The 22,582-nt window shown below is 43.8% G+C and overlaps 1 protein-coding gene across 2 annotated transcripts in view; it reads left to right on the top strand.

The window, feature by feature from the left end:
* ADAMTS17 (ADAM metallopeptidase with thrombospondin type 1 motif 17) overlaps positions 1-22,582 on the top strand; it is a 157,317-nt gene that overhangs the window by 31,569 nt on the left and 103,166 nt on the right. For both annotated transcript variants that reach the window (XM_069025817.1, XM_069025816.1), the window contains exon 7: positions 5,586-5,629. In XM_069025817.1, coding sequence (XP_068881918.1) covers positions 5,586-5,629 — 44 coding nt within the window. The remainder of the gene's footprint in view (positions 1-5,585; positions 5,630-22,582) is intronic.

Below are 22,582 nucleotides of genomic sequence, written 5' to 3'. Positions count from 1 at the left end.
CACAACTGGGGTAGAGGAGGGGTGTCATTCCTCATTGGTTTGTGTATTTGAAAACTCCTGCATTTATTTCAGATGTGAAATGATCTTTTTAGAAATACTTGAGCAAAATTCTTTGCATCCTGGAGCTCTGAATTTACTGATGCGTCAAACATTTCAGATAAAGCAAGAAAAAGGGTGTTGTAGGGACAACAGTCTTTTTTCCTCTACCTACCTGAGCTCAACCTCACAATACAATGCAAGTCCTGTGTTCCCCACAGTTACCAAAATTTTGATTAGCAAATCTATGGTATTTTAAGTTTTTTGCATCCTTTAAGATGTAAATGAAGTATTCGTTATTACAGAAGTGATCTCTGAATAATTAAAGTGAGCACAAAATTATGGTGTGATATGGATGCTCATGGGGCTAGTAAAACACTACTTCCTACTCCTTCTTTCCTAGTTTGAGACAGGAAATGTCTGTATTGCAGTCCAATATTACTCACCTCTTTCACCTATTTTCTCTGCCAACAATTTAAGTAGAAATACATGTTTTTGCATAAACTGCCATGCTGATTGTAATAATCTCTTGTGTTAGATTTGTGTTAACAACCCCAAAACAAACTATCCATGGCATTCTGGTGAGTTTTCAGTCAAAGAGCTGGTGAGCAGGGCATGAGGCCAGCAGAGTTCCTGAGAAAGCTCCTCCACAGATGTGTGTGCAGCTCCCCCAAACTCTGCTCCCTCCTCTATTCACTGGAGTCCACCAAGCACTTGTGCAGATACTTAACAGTTTAGACAGGGGGAATAGTTCCTTTGAAGTCAACAGGCTGAACATCCTGGTTATAGTTAAGCATGTGCTCCATTGGATCAGGGCCTAAATAAATAACTAACATTTTTGTTAAACTCATCTGGCCATCCAGTTGTCCTGCATGACAAGTGAGGCAGAGAGAATCTCTTCTGATGGGCTCCAAGCGTGGGGCGGGGGGAATGAGCAGAGCATTTCATCTCTGCAGACTCTCTGCAGCCTTCAAAACTGAATGCATAATGTCAGGCTAACTGAGTTGGACTCAGGCATCTGAGGAAGAACTGTAGAAAGAATTTGTAGGAGGAATTGTTCAATGGATTTGCAGGGTTTTGCAGTGGGAATAGCTGAGAAGGTACAGGTTTGGTTGGGTTAAAAACTAGATTCAGCTTTGGTGAGAAAGTTCAGGCCAGGAAGCACGTGGCTGTGCATTGGAGCAGCGTTTTTCTTGCTGGATAGGCCAGCAGTGTGTACTTGGAGTCTTTCCTTCCTTATTGCTGTGTCCTGTCATCCTTAACCCATCCTGCTTCTGCTGCATGGAGGATGCTGCATTGTTTGGAAGACTTCTGGCCCAGCAGACCCATTCCTGTGCCAGGGAAATGAATTTTTCTCCTCTTGGCATTGGAACTGTGTGTGTGTGTGTCCCTGGACCCTCCCCAGACTGTACAGATGGACCAGTGGTAGAGGATGTGGGAGCAACACCATGTCCAGCACAAGCAATTGCGCCAGAAAAAGCAGAAGCTGAATTTTCAGCAGCTGCAGCTGCTTTAAGGACTAGAAACAGATTCTTTGGGGTCAAGCTCTGAAGAAATCCCTCTGGTTCCAATCTGGCTGGGTTTATTTGAAACACCAAGGCATGCTTGCCTTTTGAAACTTCACCTCTAAGTGATGTTTCCCATACCCTCATTTGTATGCAAAAGTAGATTACTCAGGTGGCAAATATCCCTCCTCTGGGATTTTAATAGTATCCACCTGAGTTCCAGGTAAGAGACACACTGTGCCTGTGAAATAAGGTGCACCATTGTCCTGCTCAGTAAATAAATGAGACAGTGGGAATAATCTGCCACAGCCCTGAAGGTCTGACTGTAGTGTTGTGGTCTCTATAATCATCAGACTTTTCTCATTCAAATTCTGGTTTTGAACTTGCAGAAATTCAGATCTCTGGCATCTTTGGATAGTGTACTTCATATTTTAACAGGCAGCTGACCAGAATAACTTCTGTCTGCAGAATCTGTATCTTAGTGATTTTAGAAGCATGTCTCATTTTAAACACATTCCCCCTCTGTCTTTTGCATTCTCTGGGAAATCTTCAGGCACACTGATGTTGTCCCAGCTCCTGGCTGGAGGTGTTTGGGTCACCTATTAGACTATAGATGATGTGATAGCAGAGCAAAAAATGTCCCAACACTGACAGGAACAGGATTCCAAGCTGTCTTTAAGCAAAGACTTGTTTTTGCCTGACACAGTGGTGTAGTTGTTCCATTTGCAGCCTGTTCCTCCATTCCATATTTCTCCAGCCCTTTGCCTTCCCATTAAATGGGCAAATGGAGGAATTCACTGTGCATCAAGGAAACTGGGCACATAGTGCTACTAAATGCACCTATGGATGTGGAAAGTTTATTTTGGCAAGTTCTGGGCTGTACCAGTTTCCTCTGTCCTTTAGCTTTATGACCCTGCAGGGTTAGACTGGTCGAAAGATGTCATTTGAAGGATGCTGGGAATGGCCATTTAACAGAATACTTCTTATTCCTGTTGCACAGTTCAACTACTTTCCTTCTTTCTCACAGGAAGGACTTGAATTGCAGAGTTTAGCTTAGCACAGTTAGGTATTTTTTTCCAGTTGGTGGGTGCCAGATGGAAGAGTGACTGTAGAGGAGTTCTGAGCTCTTCTGGCTATTTTTATTGAACAAAACAACTGACTTGTCATTTTTTTGAGAATTGTTGTACTCTGCTAATGGAAATCCTCTGCTGGGTACCACACATGATAATGACTGAGAATTTCACAGGTCCCAGGATGAGAACTTGTGTCTGGCTTGATTCAGTCAGTGGCTAAAAATTGAAGAGTAAAACTGGTTCACAGCTAGAGCTGTGATTTCAATATATTGTCCAAGACCTCGTGATAAGGTCAGATGTTGGATTTGAACTGCAGCTCCTGGAGAAAGAGTTTTATTCCAACAAAGCTCTGTAAAAAATTCTGCTAACAGAACTATGTCTCTGTGATAAGAGACCTTTGCACATGCAATGAATATTAAAATACCTTTTCTATATTGTTGAGTATCATTATAGTATCAGTCATGTCAAGCTCTCACTTCAAAAATATAGGTGCAGTTGAGCTCAAAAGTGTGTCAGAGAGACACCTGTGATTGAAACTTTTTTAAAAGCAGATCAGTTTCAGGTGCCAGGATGGGGCCATTTAAATCACTGGTGTGACTGAGCCACAGGTGAGGCAGATCATTCTTAACACCCTTCCAGGCTGTAGGACTGTAGGAGTTTCAGTAATGGGTTTTGTGATGAGGTGTCTCCTTGCCTTTGGAAGAAGACTGAGACCAAGCTTGTTTGTGACTAAAGGTCTGGATGTGCTTTTCTGTTTGGCCACGGAGTTTTGGGGTACAATATTTGCAATGGCCCAGATGGTTTAAATCTTGGAATTTTCTTACATATATTTGAATAGAAGATGGAGTCTCTTGGACTTGTGTTTATGATAGTTTTAAGGATGGGCTGAACAGGTTTTATACTTGAATTGCCAATGATGTTCAGTTCTGCTGCTGATGTGCTTCAAGCCCTTCCCTGACCAAACAGCATCACAGCACTCTTCACACATAAATGTTATTCTACCTCAGTAGGAGAGCCTGGAAGTCGTACTGGATCATTTACAGCCCCATTATTTAATGGCATGGTGGTAATTCCTCTGTGGAGCTGCCAGAAAGTGCCAGCCACCTTTTGTTGTGGGACAGCGCAAGGAGCTGAATTTTTGTGCGTTATTTGCAGGGCTGGACAGGCTCTGGAGAGAGAGAGAGGCTTTTCTAGCTGTGGCCTCCTGCCATCCACTAATAGTTCAGCTATCTGTTGTCACAAGAAAAGCATCTGTTTGATTTACCAGTTTATATAACATAATAAGTCCTTAAATAAACCTCTGTCAAGCTGGCTCTGGGAAGTCGAGCAGGCGCGCTGGTGCCAGCTGCGTCAGGAGACTGTCATTAGTCTTCCTTGGAAGGGCTGGAATGCCAAGGTGTCGAGACACAGTTAGGCTGCAGTGAAAAATGAAAGCTGGGGCTGGTGTGTGGTCGTAGCTTCCGATTTTTGTTTGGTTCCTGTCTGATTTTTTAACACTTTGATGGTTGTTATAGTTTTTCTGCACTGAAGCATGGTTGGTTTTCAATGTCTGCTTAACAAGAGCTGGTAATGGCTGTTTGTGCTCTCCTTCCAAGCCCTTGACAGCTTGATTTGTGACTTTCAAAGGAGTTTGGTGTGGAGGGTCTGGATTCATCAGCCACAGTCCTGGGCCTTAAATCCCTTTTCCTATAAACCTTAGTTTCATAACTTTCTTCAAGGAAAGAGCACTTTTAATATTTATCTATTTTTATATTTAAGTATTTTCTTTTTCTAAGTATTTATCTTTCTCTGAGTATTTTTGATTTTCCTCCTGCCAGACTCTTAAACTCCAAATCCCATGGGGAATCAGGCATTTCAAATGGCACACTCCAAATGTACTAAAAGGATTCTCTTGCCTCCTCCCAGGGTGAGGAAAGCCATGGTGATAGAGACTACAGTTCCTCAGCTTCCCTTGGGTTAAGGAACTTCTGAAATGTTTTAGCACATGTAATGTTTCTCTCTAGCTCCTCTTTATTGTGGATTGCACTGCAAAGCAGCCCTGGTGAAGAGAGCTCCTAGAAGCTTAGGTCTAAGTGCTTATTGAAATGTATTCAAGCTATTAATTTAGTTATAAAGTACTTTCCCTCACACACTTGTTTTTCTGTCATGAGGAATCTCATGTGTAAAATCTTCTCGCAGGAAGTGTCAGTGCTTTGATGGTGAGCTTCAAGGCTTTTAATCTGTTTCTGTTTAATATAGCTCCATGGATCCCTCATTGATTTGTGGGTGCCAATGGCATCTGTAGTGTCTTCTCCTGCCTTGATGAGATGTGGGGAACCAAATGGAGTCTCTTGAATCTCTCTGTGTTGGATTCAAGCCATAAAATGGCAAATCTGACTATGATCAATTTTGCTGAAGCCAATTTACCTGTTACCTGGCAAATCCTGAAATTCTCTTTCTTCTTCCATGTCACATCTGTCTTTCTCTGTTTAGTCCTGCTTTCTTCATGTTCTTTTCCATTCTAGTGGAAGAAGAAGGAAAAAACTGAAGGATTGAGAATTTCTGGGTACACATTATTAGTTCTGTGCCTTCTGGCTGTGCCTTGCACTTCTTCTACTCCCACTGTCTTTTAGGGTGCATCACAGGGTGTCTGCTCCTTTTTGTTACAGTTCTCTTGTGAAAAGAAGAGCTTCAGTTTTAATCTAGTTGTGGAATAAGTGTGACATCACAGACTAAGGCAGGGCTCTTTCAGGTGCTAAATCTTAGGTCTGTTAAGTTGGACTGTGGTATATGGGGCTGATTCATATAATTGCCTGTAATCTCAATAGCAATCAGTGCTGCTATCTGTGTTGTCATCATGTAGACTGCACAGCAGCCTTAAAAAATCCCCAGACCTCAACACCCATATGTGAGTCATGCACCACTGCTTTTTCCTAGCCTGGAGTCTGCAGGCACAGGATACATTTCACTTCTGTTCTGTTTTTCTTCCTAGGACAGATTTCTGCGTGCACAAAGACGAGCCTTGTGACACTGTGGGTAAGTCCAAGAAGCAGGGGAGGGTATTTTGATAGCCACCTCTATGCTAAGAGGAGTGTTCTGGGCAATCTTTTACTCTTTGGTTTGCTGCAATGTTGGTTTTGCTGTTCTTTATACCTCTGTGATGCAAATATGGATTAGCTGAGCAGAGTATGAACTATAAATAATCCATTAAATTTTAACCCCTTCTAAGCCCTGGAGGTCTCTGGGTTCAGGAATTATTCTTAAGTATTTCTGCTATGGAGTGGATGTAGAAGAAACTGCCTTGTGTGTCTGTATGATGTTCCTTTCAGTTGTCTCTCACCTCAAACAAGAATTTGCTAACTAAGGAGTGTTATTTCCCATTGTAAGAACCTGTGTGGCATTGCCAGATCAAGCTGGCACTCAGACTCTGGAGAAGAATACCTCATTGTAGGAAAGCCAAGTTAAATCTTCTTTTCAGCCTCCTGCTCCTCCTACTTCCTAGCTGCCTTTACTCGTATCCAAAGCCTGCATACACAGGGTCCTTACATCCCACACATTAAATACTTTATTTATTTATTTCACTCAGGTAGCAGTAACCTTGACTGTGTTCTCCTGGGTTTTTTTAATCCCCACAGTAGCAGTAGTGTTTGGAGGCACTGCCCAACATCCTCTCTGTGATGATGGCGTGATTTTTTTTTTTAAGATTTGCCTCAAAGTCAAGTGGTCCCTTAACCTTCATTCTGTGTAAATTTGGGATGGATCCTAATTTTCAGCTTTTCTGACACTCCAGTGTTCAGGGAGACACTTGCAGGGGTTATGTTGACAGTGGATGATGCAGAGTAGGGAGGGAAGTGCCTTCAGCAGGAGCCCTGTGAAAGGCTCATCTTGGAATGCAGGTCCTTCCCTCCCTGGTGTTGGGATCAGGTGAAAGGAGGAAATGCAGAGCTGGAGGATACATACACATGAGCAAGGACTGGCCTCTGTGTCCCAAGTTTTTTCCATTTGGAATCCCTCACAATGCATTTATTCTGTGTCCAATGGAAAACACACTTCCACTGAGGAAGGTTTTTACACTGCACCTGGAGGTGTCTGTGGTAAGATACAATAAAGAAGTTTAAAAAAAAAAAAAGAGAGACAAGCTGATGGAAGACACATGCTGACTAAAGTCAGAGCTCTTTCCATATTTAAGGAGAGTATTGTTGAAGATCTCTATTCAGGGAATTATATTACCAGAGACAGCATGACTAAGGAAATATTTTTATGACTTCTTCTCTGTTCTTACAATACCCAAGTTATTTCTTGTGCTGCAAATTACTGCAGGCTGTGGCTGCAGTGGAGAAAGTAGAAGATCACAGCAATGAAGGTTAAACTCACTTGTTACTCTTTCCAGCATAGTTTTCCAAGATACTCAGGTATCTGGGTGAATGTTCCTGGGACAAAACTAGTCTGGCCTCTTTGCTCTCTTCAATCCTGCTTTTCTTACCTTCTCCCCTGACAGTTTGATTATGTGTCAACAAAGCACTTATACCTTCACTCACACATTTTCTGTGCCCCATTTGGCCTTGTTGTGCCATTTACATTTTTTTCATGTAGGCAGCAGAAGAATAAGTTAATGAGCGTTCTTTTGTGGCATGCAGCTGGCTTGAGAAAGTGATCAGTGTTGGTAGTACTAAATTTTAACCATGCAGAAGATTCTCCAATCTTTCTCCTTTGTCAGAATAGCGAAAAACTGGTGTCAGTTGTAGAGAAACAGGTTTTTAATAGCCACCATTCTCTGCCCTGTGCACATACCTGGGTGATAAGAGCAGCAGTGTAGTGTGGCTGTGACTTGGGCTTAATATGAATGCAACAATTGAGTCAGGCAGATGCCCACTGATCCTCCATATTGGGTTATGAAGGTTTATCTTGGTGTTTCAACCATCTCTGCTCTTGCCAGATTCCTGTTTCTCACTTCAGCTCCCAGATACTCCTCTCCAAATCAGCAGGACTGCCTGTGAAAGCAAGAAGTGACTCCAGCGAGTGACATCACATTTGGTCTTGATGGTAATGCTGAGGTTGTTGCACTCCCCAAAGTTCTCAGCAACTTGCTTTCATTTCTGGCTTTACACTTGAATGGATGAAGAACATGATCTCAGCAGATGCATGTGTGTTTCTACACCTGCTTATGGCTGAGGTTGGCCCTTACAATGCCAGTGCTGCCATCCTGTGAATTCAGCGAGCAGCCTCTCTCCTAAACCAGGAGGCTGAGGCTGCTGCTCTATATAAGGCAGAGTATCTGGACTCTTAGACTCCTGATTTCTATTCCCAGCTCTGGCACTGACTCATTGTGTGACATTTGGCAAGTCACTTGCATTCTGAATGCTTCTGTCTACCTCTGTGAAATGAGGATTTTGAGTGCAAAGCTACAGGAGATTGCATGGCTTAGGGAGGTCTCCTATAAAGAGTGTGGTGTTCTTGGGGTGTGATGCAATACAAGTCCAGAATCTAATGTTGCTTAGTCATGTTCAAGAGACTGTAAGAAATCTGTTGGATTTTGTGTACTGAAATAAGAGGACTCAGAGTGCTGTAGGTAATGTTATTTTCAGTGACAGTGTCTTGATTTTCTTTACATTGTAATAAGGAAGCAAAACTTCCCCTGGTGGAAGCCTTGAGCCCCAGCTGTTGTTCGGAAGTGGGATTACGAAGTTTAAATGGCTCCTAAGAGGTGTTCATTTGTGCTCTGAAAGATCCATATTGAAAAACCTGTCTGGAATCTTTGCCTGCCATGCAGACACAGCGAGAAAACAGCAGCAGGAGGTTTGTATTTGTATTCTGGCAGGGGCCCCTCACTGAAACCAGTTGCTCTGGGGACTTGGTTCAAATTTTCTTGGCCCAGCTGCCAGGGTAGTGTGGAAGGTTACATAATTACAGAAACAAGCTCAAAAATGGGGAAAATGTGTAGGTATGTCTTGGTGGGGTGATACTCCACTGTCTGCACCACGGAACAGAACCACGTTTGTGTAAGAAATAGTTTGTTACTGCTCATTGCCCCACTTGGTTGGGTAAGTTAGGCCTGGGAATGGATGAATTCCAAAGGAGGTGGATGGAAGGAAAACAGTATTCCTGTGTGGAACAGTCGTGTTCCAACAGCTTCCACTGTGGGACCTCTGATACACTCTGCAGTTTGAGCAGGAAGGTTCTTTTTGTGTGACACAGTCTCATCACACACCAGTCAGAATTCCAGAGTCTGCTTTGGGCTCATCCCTCGTGCTGTGACTCCAACTAGAGCTGCCGTTTCCTGCAGAAAAATCTGTGTTCCAAGGGAGCTGCCTCAGAGCCAGCCAAATTGCGAGTTTAATGTCTCACTATTAATATCAGGCTGCAGCTTGGAGCCTTGCACACTGTCAGAATCCAACCTTTCTGTGACATAAGCAGATTGAGAATGCCCCTTTCGTTCAATATTTCCACTGCCAGTGCCAAATAAGCAGCTTTACGGTTAGTTAGGAATGATCCTGCATATTTCAGGGCAAAGCTTGGCCTTCATTCTTTGGTGTACATGTTACCCCAGATCCAAGCTGAAGCTTCCCTGTATTCAGCTAATAATAAAATTGGGGGCAGTATGGAATTGGGAAATGGAAAATGAGAATGTGTCTTAAATATCCTTAAATTGCCCTGGTTTAAAATGAGTTTACCTCTGCTGCGGTCACATGTGCTCCTCTGTGGCTTGATGTCGGGGAAAAGAAAGCAGAGTGTGTGTACTGCAGAGGGGCAGGCTGAGCTGAAGGAATAGCTGCTTGGAGAAAAACAAGCACAGAGTGAGGTGATTGAGAAACATAGTTTTCCAGACTCTTTCCACAGAATCAGTGAATCAGTGTTTCGAGAAAAACGTTCCCATCTCCTGGCTGTTTATCGCAGTAAAGCATTTCCAAATATGCCCAGGTTTGGCAAACAAGGGTCTGTGTCTCCAAGTAGGCTTTTTTTATTCTATGTAAAACACCTGAATAAGGGATATTTTTGCCTTTTCCTTGGCCATTTCCCACCTCTGGGTGGCCTGTCCACAGCAGGAGACAATTCTGGTCATCCTGCTTGTACTGTTCATTTAAATCCTCCTCCCTGTGTTGTATTGATTCCAGTCCCCTGCCAGTGTCACAACAGAGAATTCATCCCCAAGGAAAGGGCAAAGACTAGCTGGTTTGCTCTGAGTGGAAAAGGAATTCTCACATTAAAAACATTTTCCATAGTGGTTCATGTTGAATGTTTCTGTATATTCCAGGGCGGGTTTTTATTTGATGCCAGAATAAATAGAAATACCTGCTGCTTAAAACAATTCATTAGAGCAGCAATGCCTGGCTTTAGCAAAAGCCTTGCTGGGACTGTCCTTCGGACCAAACCCAAACACAGCTTAATACATTAAAATGAACATGCTGGAGGTTAAAACGTCCCTTAAAGAAACACAATTGAGTTGATTTGGTGTTTGGGAAAGAAAGGGGCCTCACAGCACTGCAAATTTCTGTCACTTGTGGCTCTGCAGGGCAACGGAGTCAGGCTGTTGGCTTTAGGAAACCAAAGGGAGCTGTGGTCCAGTGCAGTGGAAGAGTTTTTCCCTTGCCTTTTGGTTGCTAGGGAATAAATGCTGGGCTGCACAACCCAGACAGTGCTGAACTATGCTATTGGGCATATTCCTTGCTACCATCTCCCAGGCCCCACCCTACCCACCACAGCCTTCCAATTTCTTTTCACCAGCTAGCAATCCCTCCTCTTCCAGATTCCCACAAAAAATCTGTGTGCCAAGCGAGTGTAATATGAGATTGCATAAATCTCAATAGGAGCCCTGGGATAAGCACAGCCCCTCAGGTAATTGGGAATTCCTGCTGCTGTAACCCTTGCTCTGCCTCATTCAGTGTCCTGCGTGTGCTTTTCCTTTTCTTGTTTTGGGGACATGGCTTCAGCCAGGCTGCCTCACTGTGCACTAAAGACCAGAGGAAAATCCTGCTTACACCAGACTCAGAATCTAGATGGTGGTTTCGCCGGGGTCAGGATCCTGGTCATGTTCCTAGACATTGTCTGAGACATGCAACCCTCCTATCATCTTATAAAGGCTTACATTCTGGTTTTATTGTTAAGGAAAGTAGAGCATTTGAATTTCATTTGCCTTTGGGTTTGTTTTGCAGCTCAGGAGTCTTGTTTAGGTTTGTCTTTATTCATTCCACGTACTGAGGGCACTGGTGGATTCTTGATCTCCTTGGCTGAAAAATGTCCGTCTATCTGGAAAAGACACAGTAGCCAAACACGAGGTGATGTCCTTAGTTGGGAGCTCGTATTGTCCTGTTGCAAGGACTTTTTGTAGAAAATAGGTGGTTGATCAGTCTTTGGGAATTTATCAATCTGTGAGTGCTGTCAACTTACAGTAACCTCAACTTTTTTCATTTTCTCTCTGATGTCTTGGGTGAAAGAATTAACTTGGGTAATTAAAACAAATGCAAGTGTTTAGTAGAGGGAGGATTAGTTACAGCTTTTCTCTATGTTTGTCATTGTTCCCTCTCCCATGTATTTCCAGTTCCCAGTACTGAGGTCTCGTAGACCGTCAGTTGCTCTCATGATTGACTCCCTTCCCTTTCCTTTTTCCCTGTTTCTCTTTGGGGTTAGTTCAGAGCTCATAGGAGCTCTTGCTTAGTTTTGCTCCTTCATGTTCTCCTTGTTCAGCTGGGCCTGGACACCCAGAGGCTGCTGTTCCCAGAGGCCCTGGAGAGTCTGTTTTCCGTCACTCAGACCCCAGGACATGCCCACCGAGGTCATGGAATTTCCCTACGTTTACTCCACTTTAGTCTTCATAAACCTCCAGCAGTTCCTCATTAGTTCTCCTCCATACATCATTCTCCTTTTGCAGCCTCAAAATGTATTTCAGGCCCTTTTATTTTCCTATTATTTATCTGTCTGTCTGTCATCCTCACCCATCCCAGCAGATAAAACAGTGGCCTCACAGTGTGGTGTTTGTTTGAAGCTTGTTCTCAGGGAGCTGGAACTAAACACTGTCAGCAGGGAGGAATAACACACTTCCTGCTCTGTACCTGGCCTTTTGTGTCCTCAATCAAACTGCTATTGGTAATGAATGCTTATAGATATTTAAGCTGGTGTGCTGAAATATGTTCACAGTCGTTTTCAGCTGTAGGGCAGCGTGTCCAAAATCTTCCCATCAACTTCCCACCCTGCTTGTGTATGCTAGTGTGTCTCTGCCCATCCTAAGTCTTGCTTTCCTTGTTGATTGCTCCCTCCTGACCCTTCGGCTTTGACAGAGCTTTTGTATTTGTTGTGGCTCACCCCTAAGCTGGTGCAGGATGTTTAAGCTGATTTTAGCTTGAAAGCTTTACCTTCTCCCATGGTTTTATTAATGGTTCATGGGGATGTGTTTGGATAAATGCTGGTGAACAACTGTCTAAAATGCGGTGGAAAGAACCCATAGTACTTTACCGGGCAAGATATTACTGAGTAAATATTCTCCAGGCCATCACATCTCAGCATTATACAGGGTGGTGCTGATTACTGTTGGAATAAAATGTATCTTCATAGAGTTATAGAATTCTAAAATGGTTTGGGCCCATTAAAGCCCAGCTCACTCCAACCCTGTGCCATGGGACATTTTCCACTAGACCAGGTTGCTCCAGCCCCATCCAGCCCGGCTTTCTTCAGAAAACTCACTGGCTTCCAGAACTATGGTCCTTTCCCATCAGGAATCCAGGACTCCAGCCCAAATCCTAGCCTAGTCTCTAACTGGTGGGTAAATAATCTCCTTTCTGCTGCCTTTGTTAAAAGGAGTAAGTCATGAGGGAAAATATTTGCCATGACTTTGTTGATATTTATTCTGATGCTCTGATTTTATTCTTTCATTTTAACTCCATCTCGTAAATCACTTTATGTGCTAAATCATTGTGCAGCTTGACTGGTGCAGGTGCAAACACGTCCTGCGTTCCACTCCAGGGCCATTTCTGTCTGTGTGAAATTATATAGACATGTACACAAAGCACCTGGGAATTTTGGTCTCATAGCTTAAAGGGCAGATACCTGCATGAGATGTTCCTTTCCCAATCTTCTTACCCCTCACCCTCTTCCTGTGTCTGGGGCTTTGACATGCAGTCCCTTTTCTAGGGGAAAAGGATGTGTTATGACTGTTTTAACTAACAATTCCCAGTGAATTTACAGGATAGTGTCCTTCAGAAGCAATTCAGTACATTTTCATGCTGGCATGGAGAAAAAACAATCAGAAGTATAATATTTTAATATTTCCTTTTGTGTGACAGGCAGTTCTTAGGGTTTTGGTTCTCCTGAATATACTTTGCTAGAACTTCTGAATTATAGTTTTATGTCCTAGACAGCTTTGTGCCTCAATTGTTTTCTAAATTAGAGATGATTTGTGGGACACTGCTTGAGAACCAAGGCTTTGCTTATGGCTAAGCAACATTTAATGATTATTTAAAGAAACCTCTGCTGTTTATCTCGGAAAGGGGTCATTGTGTTTGCAAATAGAGAAGCAGGAGCCTAATTGATGTCCAGCTAAGCCCACACTGCCAAACAACTGTCAGGAAAAGCTCTGGAACTGCTCCTGGCTACTGTGTGTGTGAGGCTGAGAAGCCTTTGAGACAGACACGAGCAGAACAAGCTCGTTATATTTGGTCTGTGGACAGACCATTAGTGTCTTTTGGGGTTTGTAGTATTTCTGCTGTTGTCTCTTCCCTCATCCATGTAAATGGAGATTTTCCATGCTTGCTGCACTGCTTCACACTCCACCTCCATCACTTCCCCTTGCTGAGGGTTTGTTTCTCTGGGGGATTCTCACCAGAATGATCATAAAACAAATAAAATCATCAGTTCTGCTTTCACAGCTCACCCTGCTTCTTCCTTCCCCTTTTATTATAAAAGATTATGGAAAGATAAATAGTGTTTGTTTTCCACAGTGTCAGACCTCCTGTCAGTGCTCTATAAATAACCCCTCTGGGCTGGGAATGCCAATCCCAGGCTCTCTGCAGCAGAAAGCAGGATTTTCTGCTATGACACGCTTCAGGCCAGGTGGACCGGGGAAGATGGGACTCATAAAAACCATTTCTCACTGGTTCTCATCCAAGAACATGGAATGATTTTGCACATCCTGATTTCCAGCCCGGCGCCTTACCCATTAATTCCCGGTTCCCTCCTGACAGACCCGTGCCATGAAACAATACATTGAGGGGGTTTTGCATTGTATTTTATTTGTAAAAAAAGAATGTATTGAGAGGAGAGAGAAATGAATTTGTAAACAGGGCTTTTCCTCAGTAAAATCCAAAGCTCTTTACCAAAGAGATCAGAACTGTGATCCCCATGGTGCTGGTGGGGGAGTGAAGCCTGGAGATGGGAAGGGACAAGCCCAAGGACAGAGCTGGCTGCAGGCTGAATCTCAGCCCAACCCCCAGCTACAGGCAAGGCTATCAGAGGCAGCTCCACTTCCTTGGGCACCAGCCAGTTCTTCAGGTCAGTAAAATTGTGGTTAAACCCTTCAACAGGCCAGAGGTTTGTGTTCCTTCTTTCCACTGCCTGGGTCCTTATTTTCCCCTCTGTTTACACATTCCTGGTCAGTTTGCTGCAGACTGCAGCACTTGCAGAAAGCTGACGTGTTTATAATTGAGAAACCTCTGAGGTTTTTCTTCTCCTGTCAGACATAGATGGCTTTTATCCAGTTGACTGCTTTACAGTGCCTTTATCCTTTGCTGGCTTGAAAACATTTCAGATCATTCCTATTGTTTTACAGACCCTGTAGCTAAAAAACCAAGCTGTGTAAAAACATCTGTACATAGCTGTGCAATAGGCTGCAGACATGTAGGGTAATAAGGCATGATTGCATTCATTGTAGCATTTACTCCACTGGATAATCAAAAAGAAGCATTCCAGTTGCACACAGGATATGTAAGAGTAAAGGAAGGAAATGAAGGACAGTTGCCTACTGTACTTTTACACTTCTTTTGTCTTGCAGCTGCCAAGACTAAATGCAATTTCGAGAGCGAGTTTTAAATAACGTAGAGATGAGATTTTTACTGGTGATAACCAGGAAAACCACACTGGGAAGTGTGCATAAAACTTTCCCCCCTCCCCAGGAAGGGAGTTTGATCTGTGCTGATTTTTTTTTCATTTGAACTGTTTTCTTCCCAGCTTTGGTTAATCATCTGGTAACATGACCTGGTATTATACCTAACCCATTTTGCAGTGTGTCTGGTCCTGGCAGGATTTTGCTACACCAAGTGCACTCAATAGACTGAAAGTCACTTTAAATCCTTGGAATGTTGTTGGGTTTTATTTAACAATTCTCCCACTGCCTCAGCACAAGCTCCAAGCTTTTCAGCTGGGATTGTGCTCCGCATAATGCAAATAGGAATTGGGTATGTAACAGTACTTTGCACTACTGAAAATGTTCCCTGTGTTTACCAGACACTGAAAATGTTTTGTGTTTACCAGTGTGCTGAAAATGCAGTAGGGAGTGTGCTCTAGCCAGCTGTGATCCGCTACAAGCTCATTCCATGGCTGGAAATATTAATGGCAGGTGCTGTGGGGAAGGTGATGAAATTTTGAGCTGACCCAAGAATGCACAGACACATTCTGGAAATAAATTACTGTCTCTAAATGCATGGCAGGGTACTTTGAATTTTACATGTGTGGATTTGACCATATCTTCCTTGTAGAAAATACTGGGGTTTCTTCATCAAGTTCTTGCCAATTTAGATAGGAAGGTGACCACAGATAATGAAATTTTAGCGTAATTATCTCTGAGGGGTGTGTATGCATACATTTGTGTGTGTGTATTTGTGTATAAACTGTCTCTAGAACAGAAGTGGAATTCCTTGGAATTTTATTTGGACGCAAGGGTTCTGCTATATAGGTTTTTAAATTTCAGGTTCAGAATCCTATAATCTGCAAGATTTTTGTCTGGATTAGTTTGACAACTCTTTTTTTCCTTTTAGATCAGCTGATAGAAATGCATTGAAATTACCAAAATAATAATAGTAAAACCCCTAAACTCAACCCATCAAATATCTTTCTCCTCCTGTACTCTCTCAGCATGATTTGTAGAATGTGAAGGATTTCTGTGTTTGCTTAGCTCGGAATTAGCCTTGTATTCCTATTTTGGTTGGTGGTCATGAGCAGTCAGCAGGTTGAAGGCATTTGTTGGTTTTGTGTGGTTGTGTCATACATTTTTGTGTGGCTGCTTTGCCTGAGCTGTTTGCACTGAGGCTCTGCCTGGCCATAACTGGACTGCTGGGTACACATGAATGTTCTGCTAAGGATCTGCTTGTTGGTTTTAGTAATATCATCCATCAAGCTCCAGCATGTAGAGCAGTATTTGTGCTGTAGCAGACAAACAGTGTAAACACTGCAGTTATTTGTAAGAAGACTGGCCAGTGAGTTAGGAAACTCTGTGTTGATGTTTTTATTTATTGAAAACTAGTCCATCAGTCTAATCAGACTTTGTTGTTCTTGAAATGACAGGAAAATAGATGACTGAAGTTAGATTTCTATTTAGAATTTATATTTTATACCTCTATTTAAGAAACCTGTGCACTCATGTTTCTTATCTTGCGTGCTGCAGTTTGTTTGCTTTTCTGGCTCTGTCAGTCAGAAGGAAAATGTTGTCTCCAGCTTGGTCTTGTCTGGATCCAAGAGTGGATGAAATTCCTGACTACAGCTCTCTCAACCGGTGTCCTGATTCCTGGGGAAGTATTGGGGCTCCTTCTAATCCCTTTGATGACTCTTCCAAGTGTCTGTTGACTTGGAGTTCAGAAGGGCAGCATTGTTCACTGGAGCTGCTCTGTCCTTCCAGATGGTTTTCCCTGTGATTCCTGCCTGACTTTGTGCACCACATACTTCAGTAGCATATGAAGTAGAGATGCTTTCCTGAGGGAATCCTGGGATCCTGCAACACAAAAGTGCTGCTTAAGGACTACTGAAATTCTAAGCTTTGTGGTTTCCTTTCAGCAATGTCTGTTGCCTCACCAGAGTCCGATAATTACGTTTCAGTTTCATGTTTCTTCCTCCTGGTATCTTATTCCTTCTTCCATGATGTTCTCTGATTTGTCCCAGATTTCTTTCTATGGGTTATCTGTCTCATTTGGATCTTCCCATTTCCCTTCTCCCTCTGTGGAGCCAAGTGAGGGGCAGAGGTTCCTGGCACAGCCCTCTTGTGTTGGCATTCACTGGATTGTCTCTCTACAGCTGAGGAACTGGGAAGGATGTGATGCTCCTGGCTCAGAGAAAAGATCTGGATTCTGAGAGCATTTGGCTCTTCCCATGATGAAGAACCCCAGCTTTTGACTGCTGTAGCCAGGATTTTGTTCAGTGTTACAGAGGTGCAGGAGACCCACTCATGCACTGGTGTCTGTGAGCCACAGCATAATCTGAACACTCAGATAAATAAAACTTTCTGGCTTTGCACTTCAGTAAAAAAGACAAAGGCCAACCTTCTGGGGATGGAAACTGAGTAAAAGATGATTTCATGCACCTTTTCCAAAGCCAGGGGTAATAATCTTATGGTTCCAGTGAGACTTTGATCAAGCCTGTGGTGATTTTGGTAGCTGGTACTGTTAGGGCAGTTGTAATACACATCCAGCTTGTTCTGTGGGATGCTGATTATGTTATCATTAACCAAGTGGCTTTGTTGGGAAATACTTCTCATTACATGGCAGTTGCCAGGCCACTGCCACTGGGCTCCCAGGCAGGCTGGTTCAAAAATACCCAACCTGCGTAGCTGGGAAGTGCAGCTGTTCCTGCTGCAAATTCCCTCCAGGAGCCACATCCTGAGTGGGGTTTGGCAGTGAGGAAAGCCTGCAAACCGTGCTGCAGACCAGGACAGTGTTCTCAGTCAGGGAGACACCGATTTGGCTCAGAACTGGAAGTGTCACCCAGGCAGGTATTGAGGAGCTCCTGCATGTCCTGGGAGTGTTTTATTCAGAAACACATGGGACTAGAAGAGGTAGTTCTGTCCTTGCTGGGAGAACTTCAGCACAAAGCCCTGGAGCAGTAATGTGAACACACGTGCATGAAAATGTCCCCTGGCTCCTGCAGGATCCTGTGGCACGTCAGTGCTGTCCCTGTGAGCCTCTTGGGCTGTCACTTCTGAGTTCAGTCCATAAAGGCCTCAGGACTGGGACTGTGCCTTTACCTGTGTCTGTGAGGCACCAGGGACTCTCTGTCTGGTGTCAGTCATCACAAGGAGCTCAGTGATATTCATCCAAATTTGTGTTTTCTTTCACAGAAGCTCAAGTTTGAACATGAGAGATTTCTTTTTAAGTGTGAGAAAAGCTCAGGCTGCTCTTTTTCATAGCGAGAATTTCTCTGTAGCTGGTGTGGCTTTAAAGGTGACATTTTATTTTTGAGTAGTCTAGAGAAAGAGGTACTTAAAAAACTAGGTTCAGGACATACTAAAAATATCTCCAGTCACATTACCTCTGAAATTAGCCACTGTTTCTCTTCAGTCAGGCTGATGCTGTGATGTGTCTATGTCGGCATAAACTATCCTGTGGGTCATTCCCTGCCTGGGGAGTGAAAGCCAGGATGGACAGCTCTGTTTGGGAACCCAGAATAGTTTAAGCTGGTTTGGTCGGTGTGTCTATGCCTTGTGTGTGCTTTGTGCTTGTGTCTATCTCCCCCAGTGATGGTTGTTCCCTAATATTTTTAAAACCCATCGACCAATTTGAATCAAATTTGAGGATATCAAGCTCAGAAATATTAGGCTTTCGGAAGTTTTCTGAAAATTAGGAAACTAAGTAGAGGAAGGAGCCCTCTCCCTCTGATACTGCCACTGAGGGAAAGATTGTATCACCCACCTTTACATCAGGAGCCCCAAGTGGAAGTGGTAATCTCTAGGAAATCAAGCCATTAATTTGGCAGTAAGTTTAGGGATTTTTAAATTTATTTTCACCTCCCTTTCCACCATGCTGTCGTACTCTGCCAAAACAAATGTGCTGACTGTTGGTAGTGTGTGAAGAGAGGAGCAGAGCCACGGCACTACCCACTGACATGGAAAGATCATTTTCACTCCCCACCTCTGGCAGCAGAAGTATCAGCCAGGGTGGAGGTGCTGAGGACCAGCTTTTCAACCCAAGTTCTGACTTAACAGAGTAACTCAACCCTATTAACCTTATCAGGAGCAGCCCCTGGGTTTGTAAGCCTTGTCAAGTCAGGCCATGGGGCTAAATCAGGAACCAGGAATTGCTAATAAGTTTCAGTACTGGCTGGCAGCTTGCCAAAGTGAAGGCAGGAGCTTCAGCACCCCTGGAAGTCAGGATGTGGGAGCTGCAGATGAGAAGTACCACAGGAGCAATTTGGAAAAGCATCTGTTTGGAGTTTGATTAGTGTGCATCATCCCATTTGCTGGCCTGCCTTCCCTGCGCAGGTCACCTGAGCTGCTCTGATGTTGCCAGGAGAACAGTTTTAACACGCAAACAGCACCTAAAAATAAAATACACTTTAAATTTTAACATGTTTCAAAAGTATAGATTCATTCAGGTTTTGAGAGTAATGATTGCTTAGTCATTCTGTAAGAACATGGAAAGAATTTAGTGGGGAGCTGTGGAAGAATGCCATTCATCAGCAGCACAGGTGTTCAGCCATCTCCAAAACATTCAGCAGACTGGGCTGACACTCTCCAGACACTGAAATATTGTTCACTGTACATTACTGAACGTTGTTTAACCACTGCAGGACGGATCTTTGTTCATGAACCTACCCCTGACCAACACCACAGCAGGGTGAGATAGGCATGGCTCAGGAAAGCTCTTGGAACTGTTAAAAGAATCTTTCAATTTATTTGCAAAGCTTCATGAGATTCTTAGTGTTTGCAGCTACAGGAAGGGAAAAACTGGAACTGAATGCTGGACCCTGACTGCTCTTTCTTAAAGCAGATGCTGTTTGGTACAGAGACTCCAAATATTTCTTCTGATTTATTGCCAAGTCTGACCTTGTCTCTTCATTCTGGAAGGGAGATAGTGAGGAATTTAAAGGCTCCAGGATCCCTGCTGCTGAATTCCATGTTCTTCTTTGTTTAGCAGTCCCATTAAAGGCTCTGATTTGATATTTTTCTTCCTTCTCTCTGAATTCAGGCCCTCTGTTGAAGCAGGTGGCTCAGATGAGTTGCAGGGACAAACTGACAAATCCAAAAGTGGAAGTTGCAGAACTCATCTGAAAAAGAAAGATGAAAATATCCCCAGAGATGGTTTGGGAACCTTACACAGTTTTCAAAGCTGCAGCTATTGCAGGCAGTGCCAGGGTTGCTTTTCCATCTCTTGGAAGATGGTAACATGCAGCTGGGAATCCATCCTGAGGACAGGTGTTGGCAGACTGACATAGGCATGTGGCAGAGTGGTGGGAATGGGGCATGGGAGCCCTCAAGCACTTTTCTTTCTTTCTCTTTTTTTGGTGCGGTGTTTATTTCCTGAAAGATGCAGCTTACGGGGACACTGATGCAACTCTTGAGTTCAGGCCTCTTCCACCAGACAGGACAGGTCAAAATGAGAATACTGAAATACTGATTTTTAATAACATCTGGGAAAGGGAAGCGCGAGAGTCATAAAGGCTGTTTAGAGCAGGAGCAGGTGCAGCTCTCGCCTCTTGTTGAGCCATCCAGCAGTTGAGAGATGTGGAGTCATTTTTACCCTGTGTCTCTGTGCTGCAGCCACTGCAGTGAAAGACAGTCACACAGCTCCACAAACCCTGAATCCAGTGCTGAGTCCTGCTGCTGCCTTGATAGGTTGCCTGCCTTTTGGGCATTGTTGTGGTGATGTTTCCATGGATGTGGGAAGGGAAGATCCTGCTTAGCTCTACAGCAGTCTGTAGAAAGGACTGGCAGGTTCCCCCACTGAACACAATGAGTCCAACACAAGATATTCAAATCCAAATGCCTTTGAGCCCCAGGCAGAGGCGACTTTTGAGGGCCAGGATCCAAATCCTGGTTTGCAGCTTGGTTTCACAGTTGTTGGTAATGTTTTCTTTGAGTTCTCAGTCACATGTTCCTGTAGCCTTTCAAAAGCATCAGATCTCTGCTGACTTCTGCCATATCTGATTCCTTTCTGGTGTGAGATATCCCTGAACAACCTTGTCCCCTGTGCCTGTGTATTTTCCTCTCATTGTCTTGTATCTTGCTGATTTCCATCCCTTGTTTCTATACCAGTTCCAACAGCTGTCCCTCCATTATGCTCAGTGCCAGGTTTTGCCCACACATCCCCGCCTGAATTATTCCATGCCCTCAGAGTTGTTCAGTAATTCCTCAAGTGAACCTATGATGCCAGAGACATATGACCCAGGGCTGGAGGTCTATTTTTCTCCAGCAGTAAGTACACACAGACATTCTCAGGGAGCTCATCTTCCCTTCTGATCTTATCTCCTGCCCTCCTTGACCCCTGCCTCCCTCAGAAGTGACTCCCTGCTGCCTATGAGATCAAAGTCACCTTTCCTGAAGCCTTCTGGAAAACCCATATTATTTCCATTTGCTATTTTTCTGTCTCTTCTCATTCCCTAATCTCTTCCCATTTCTCCTTCTGCCTTGTTCACTAAATTTGAATTATGCCAGGCTTCTGTATTCTTCCCATCACTGTGTGTTAACTCATCCAGTCCATTCCCCAACTGGAATCCCTCTCTCAGATCCACCTGGCCAGCTCTTCCCCTGCCTTTCCTCTTAACAGCTGTCCTAATATATCTTACTTTGAGTAATCAAGCCCATGTAATTCCATGTGTGTGTGTGAGCATGGAGACTTTCAGCACCAGGCAGTGATGTCTATAAACAGATGATGAATTAGGTGCCTGGATTTGGGAATCAGCATTCAGGAATGATGGTCTGATTTGGACTGAATATCCCAAACTCCATATTTAACTAGAGAAATAGGATTGCAGGAAAGAGCTGTGTTTGAGATCTGCATTCAGCAGCAGCCAGGGCTCCGGGGAGTGTTGGGGAGAAGCTCTCTGGAATGTGGCTGTTAGCATATCAAAGTAGAGTAAACATGGAGATGATACCCTGCTTCCTCTGCTCCAGTTAATTAAGGCACTCCTCATGTCTGTTGGATGGAGAGGATTTATTAATGTGCTGTCATCCAGGGAAGTGATGGTTTGCTGAAAGGGGGGAGTCATTAATGGCATGGAGGATGTCACGCTGAACAAAGAGCAGATGTCAAAGAGACAGGGAATTTCTTTTATCTCCTGCTTTGCTGAGGTCTTAGATCCTGGTGTGTTATCATAAAAGCTTAGGAAAACTGGGCTGGAAAGAACTTCAGGTGGGCTTTTAGTGCATTCCCCTGCTCCAAGGCAAGATCACTGGTACCTGTGTCGCTCCTGATAGATATCTGCTCCATGAGGCTGAGCAGTGTGCTTTCCAGCTTTCTCTGAAATCCAGTGAACACCGTACCTCTCCTCAGGTATGGTCAGTGTGGTGAATATTTGTGTTTGTGATCACAAATCCTAGTGAATGGCATTGGAAAGGAATGTGGTTTCAGAGATGCCTGTGCCAAACCTCTGAAGGTTTCCAAAGGTTTTCTGCTCTTAAAATGCAGCATGAATAATGTTTTTGAAGGCCTTGGTTAAAGGGTCTTCTCAGCCAAAAAATGTGTTAGAACGTCTCTCAGCTTTCTTATCTCACTTGCATTTGGTATCTGAAGCAGCTTTTGCTGGTGTGGGTGAGGACAGTTATCCCTAAATCCAGGAGAGGTCTCGATCTCTAAGGTTTTTCCACTGTCTGGGCAGCCCCCTCTGCCTGAATCAGTGAATTAGCAGAGTGTAAACCCAATGCAAATAACGCTAGAATAAAGCTCTTGCCATCTTGGGGAATGTCTGTGTGTGGGCAGGTTGGTAAAGGAGCAGATAAATGATTCATCCATTAAACTTGGAAAACCACAGGAGGGTTCCCAAGAAACATAAAAGCTCTGCAGAAAGGCTGAAAGGTAAAGCTGAGGGTTGGTTGTGCTGGGGAGGGGAGTCCACGTGTTCCATTAATTGCTGTCCTGCAGGGTA

This window comes from Aphelocoma coerulescens, chromosome 10, assembly GCF_041296385.1.
Source record: "Aphelocoma coerulescens isolate FSJ_1873_10779 chromosome 10, UR_Acoe_1.0, whole genome shotgun sequence".
NCBI lineage: Eukaryota > Metazoa > Chordata > Aves > Passeriformes > Corvidae > Aphelocoma > Aphelocoma coerulescens.
Note: the sequence above shows the minus strand (reverse complement) of the source record. Positions and strands in the feature narration are given on the sequence as shown.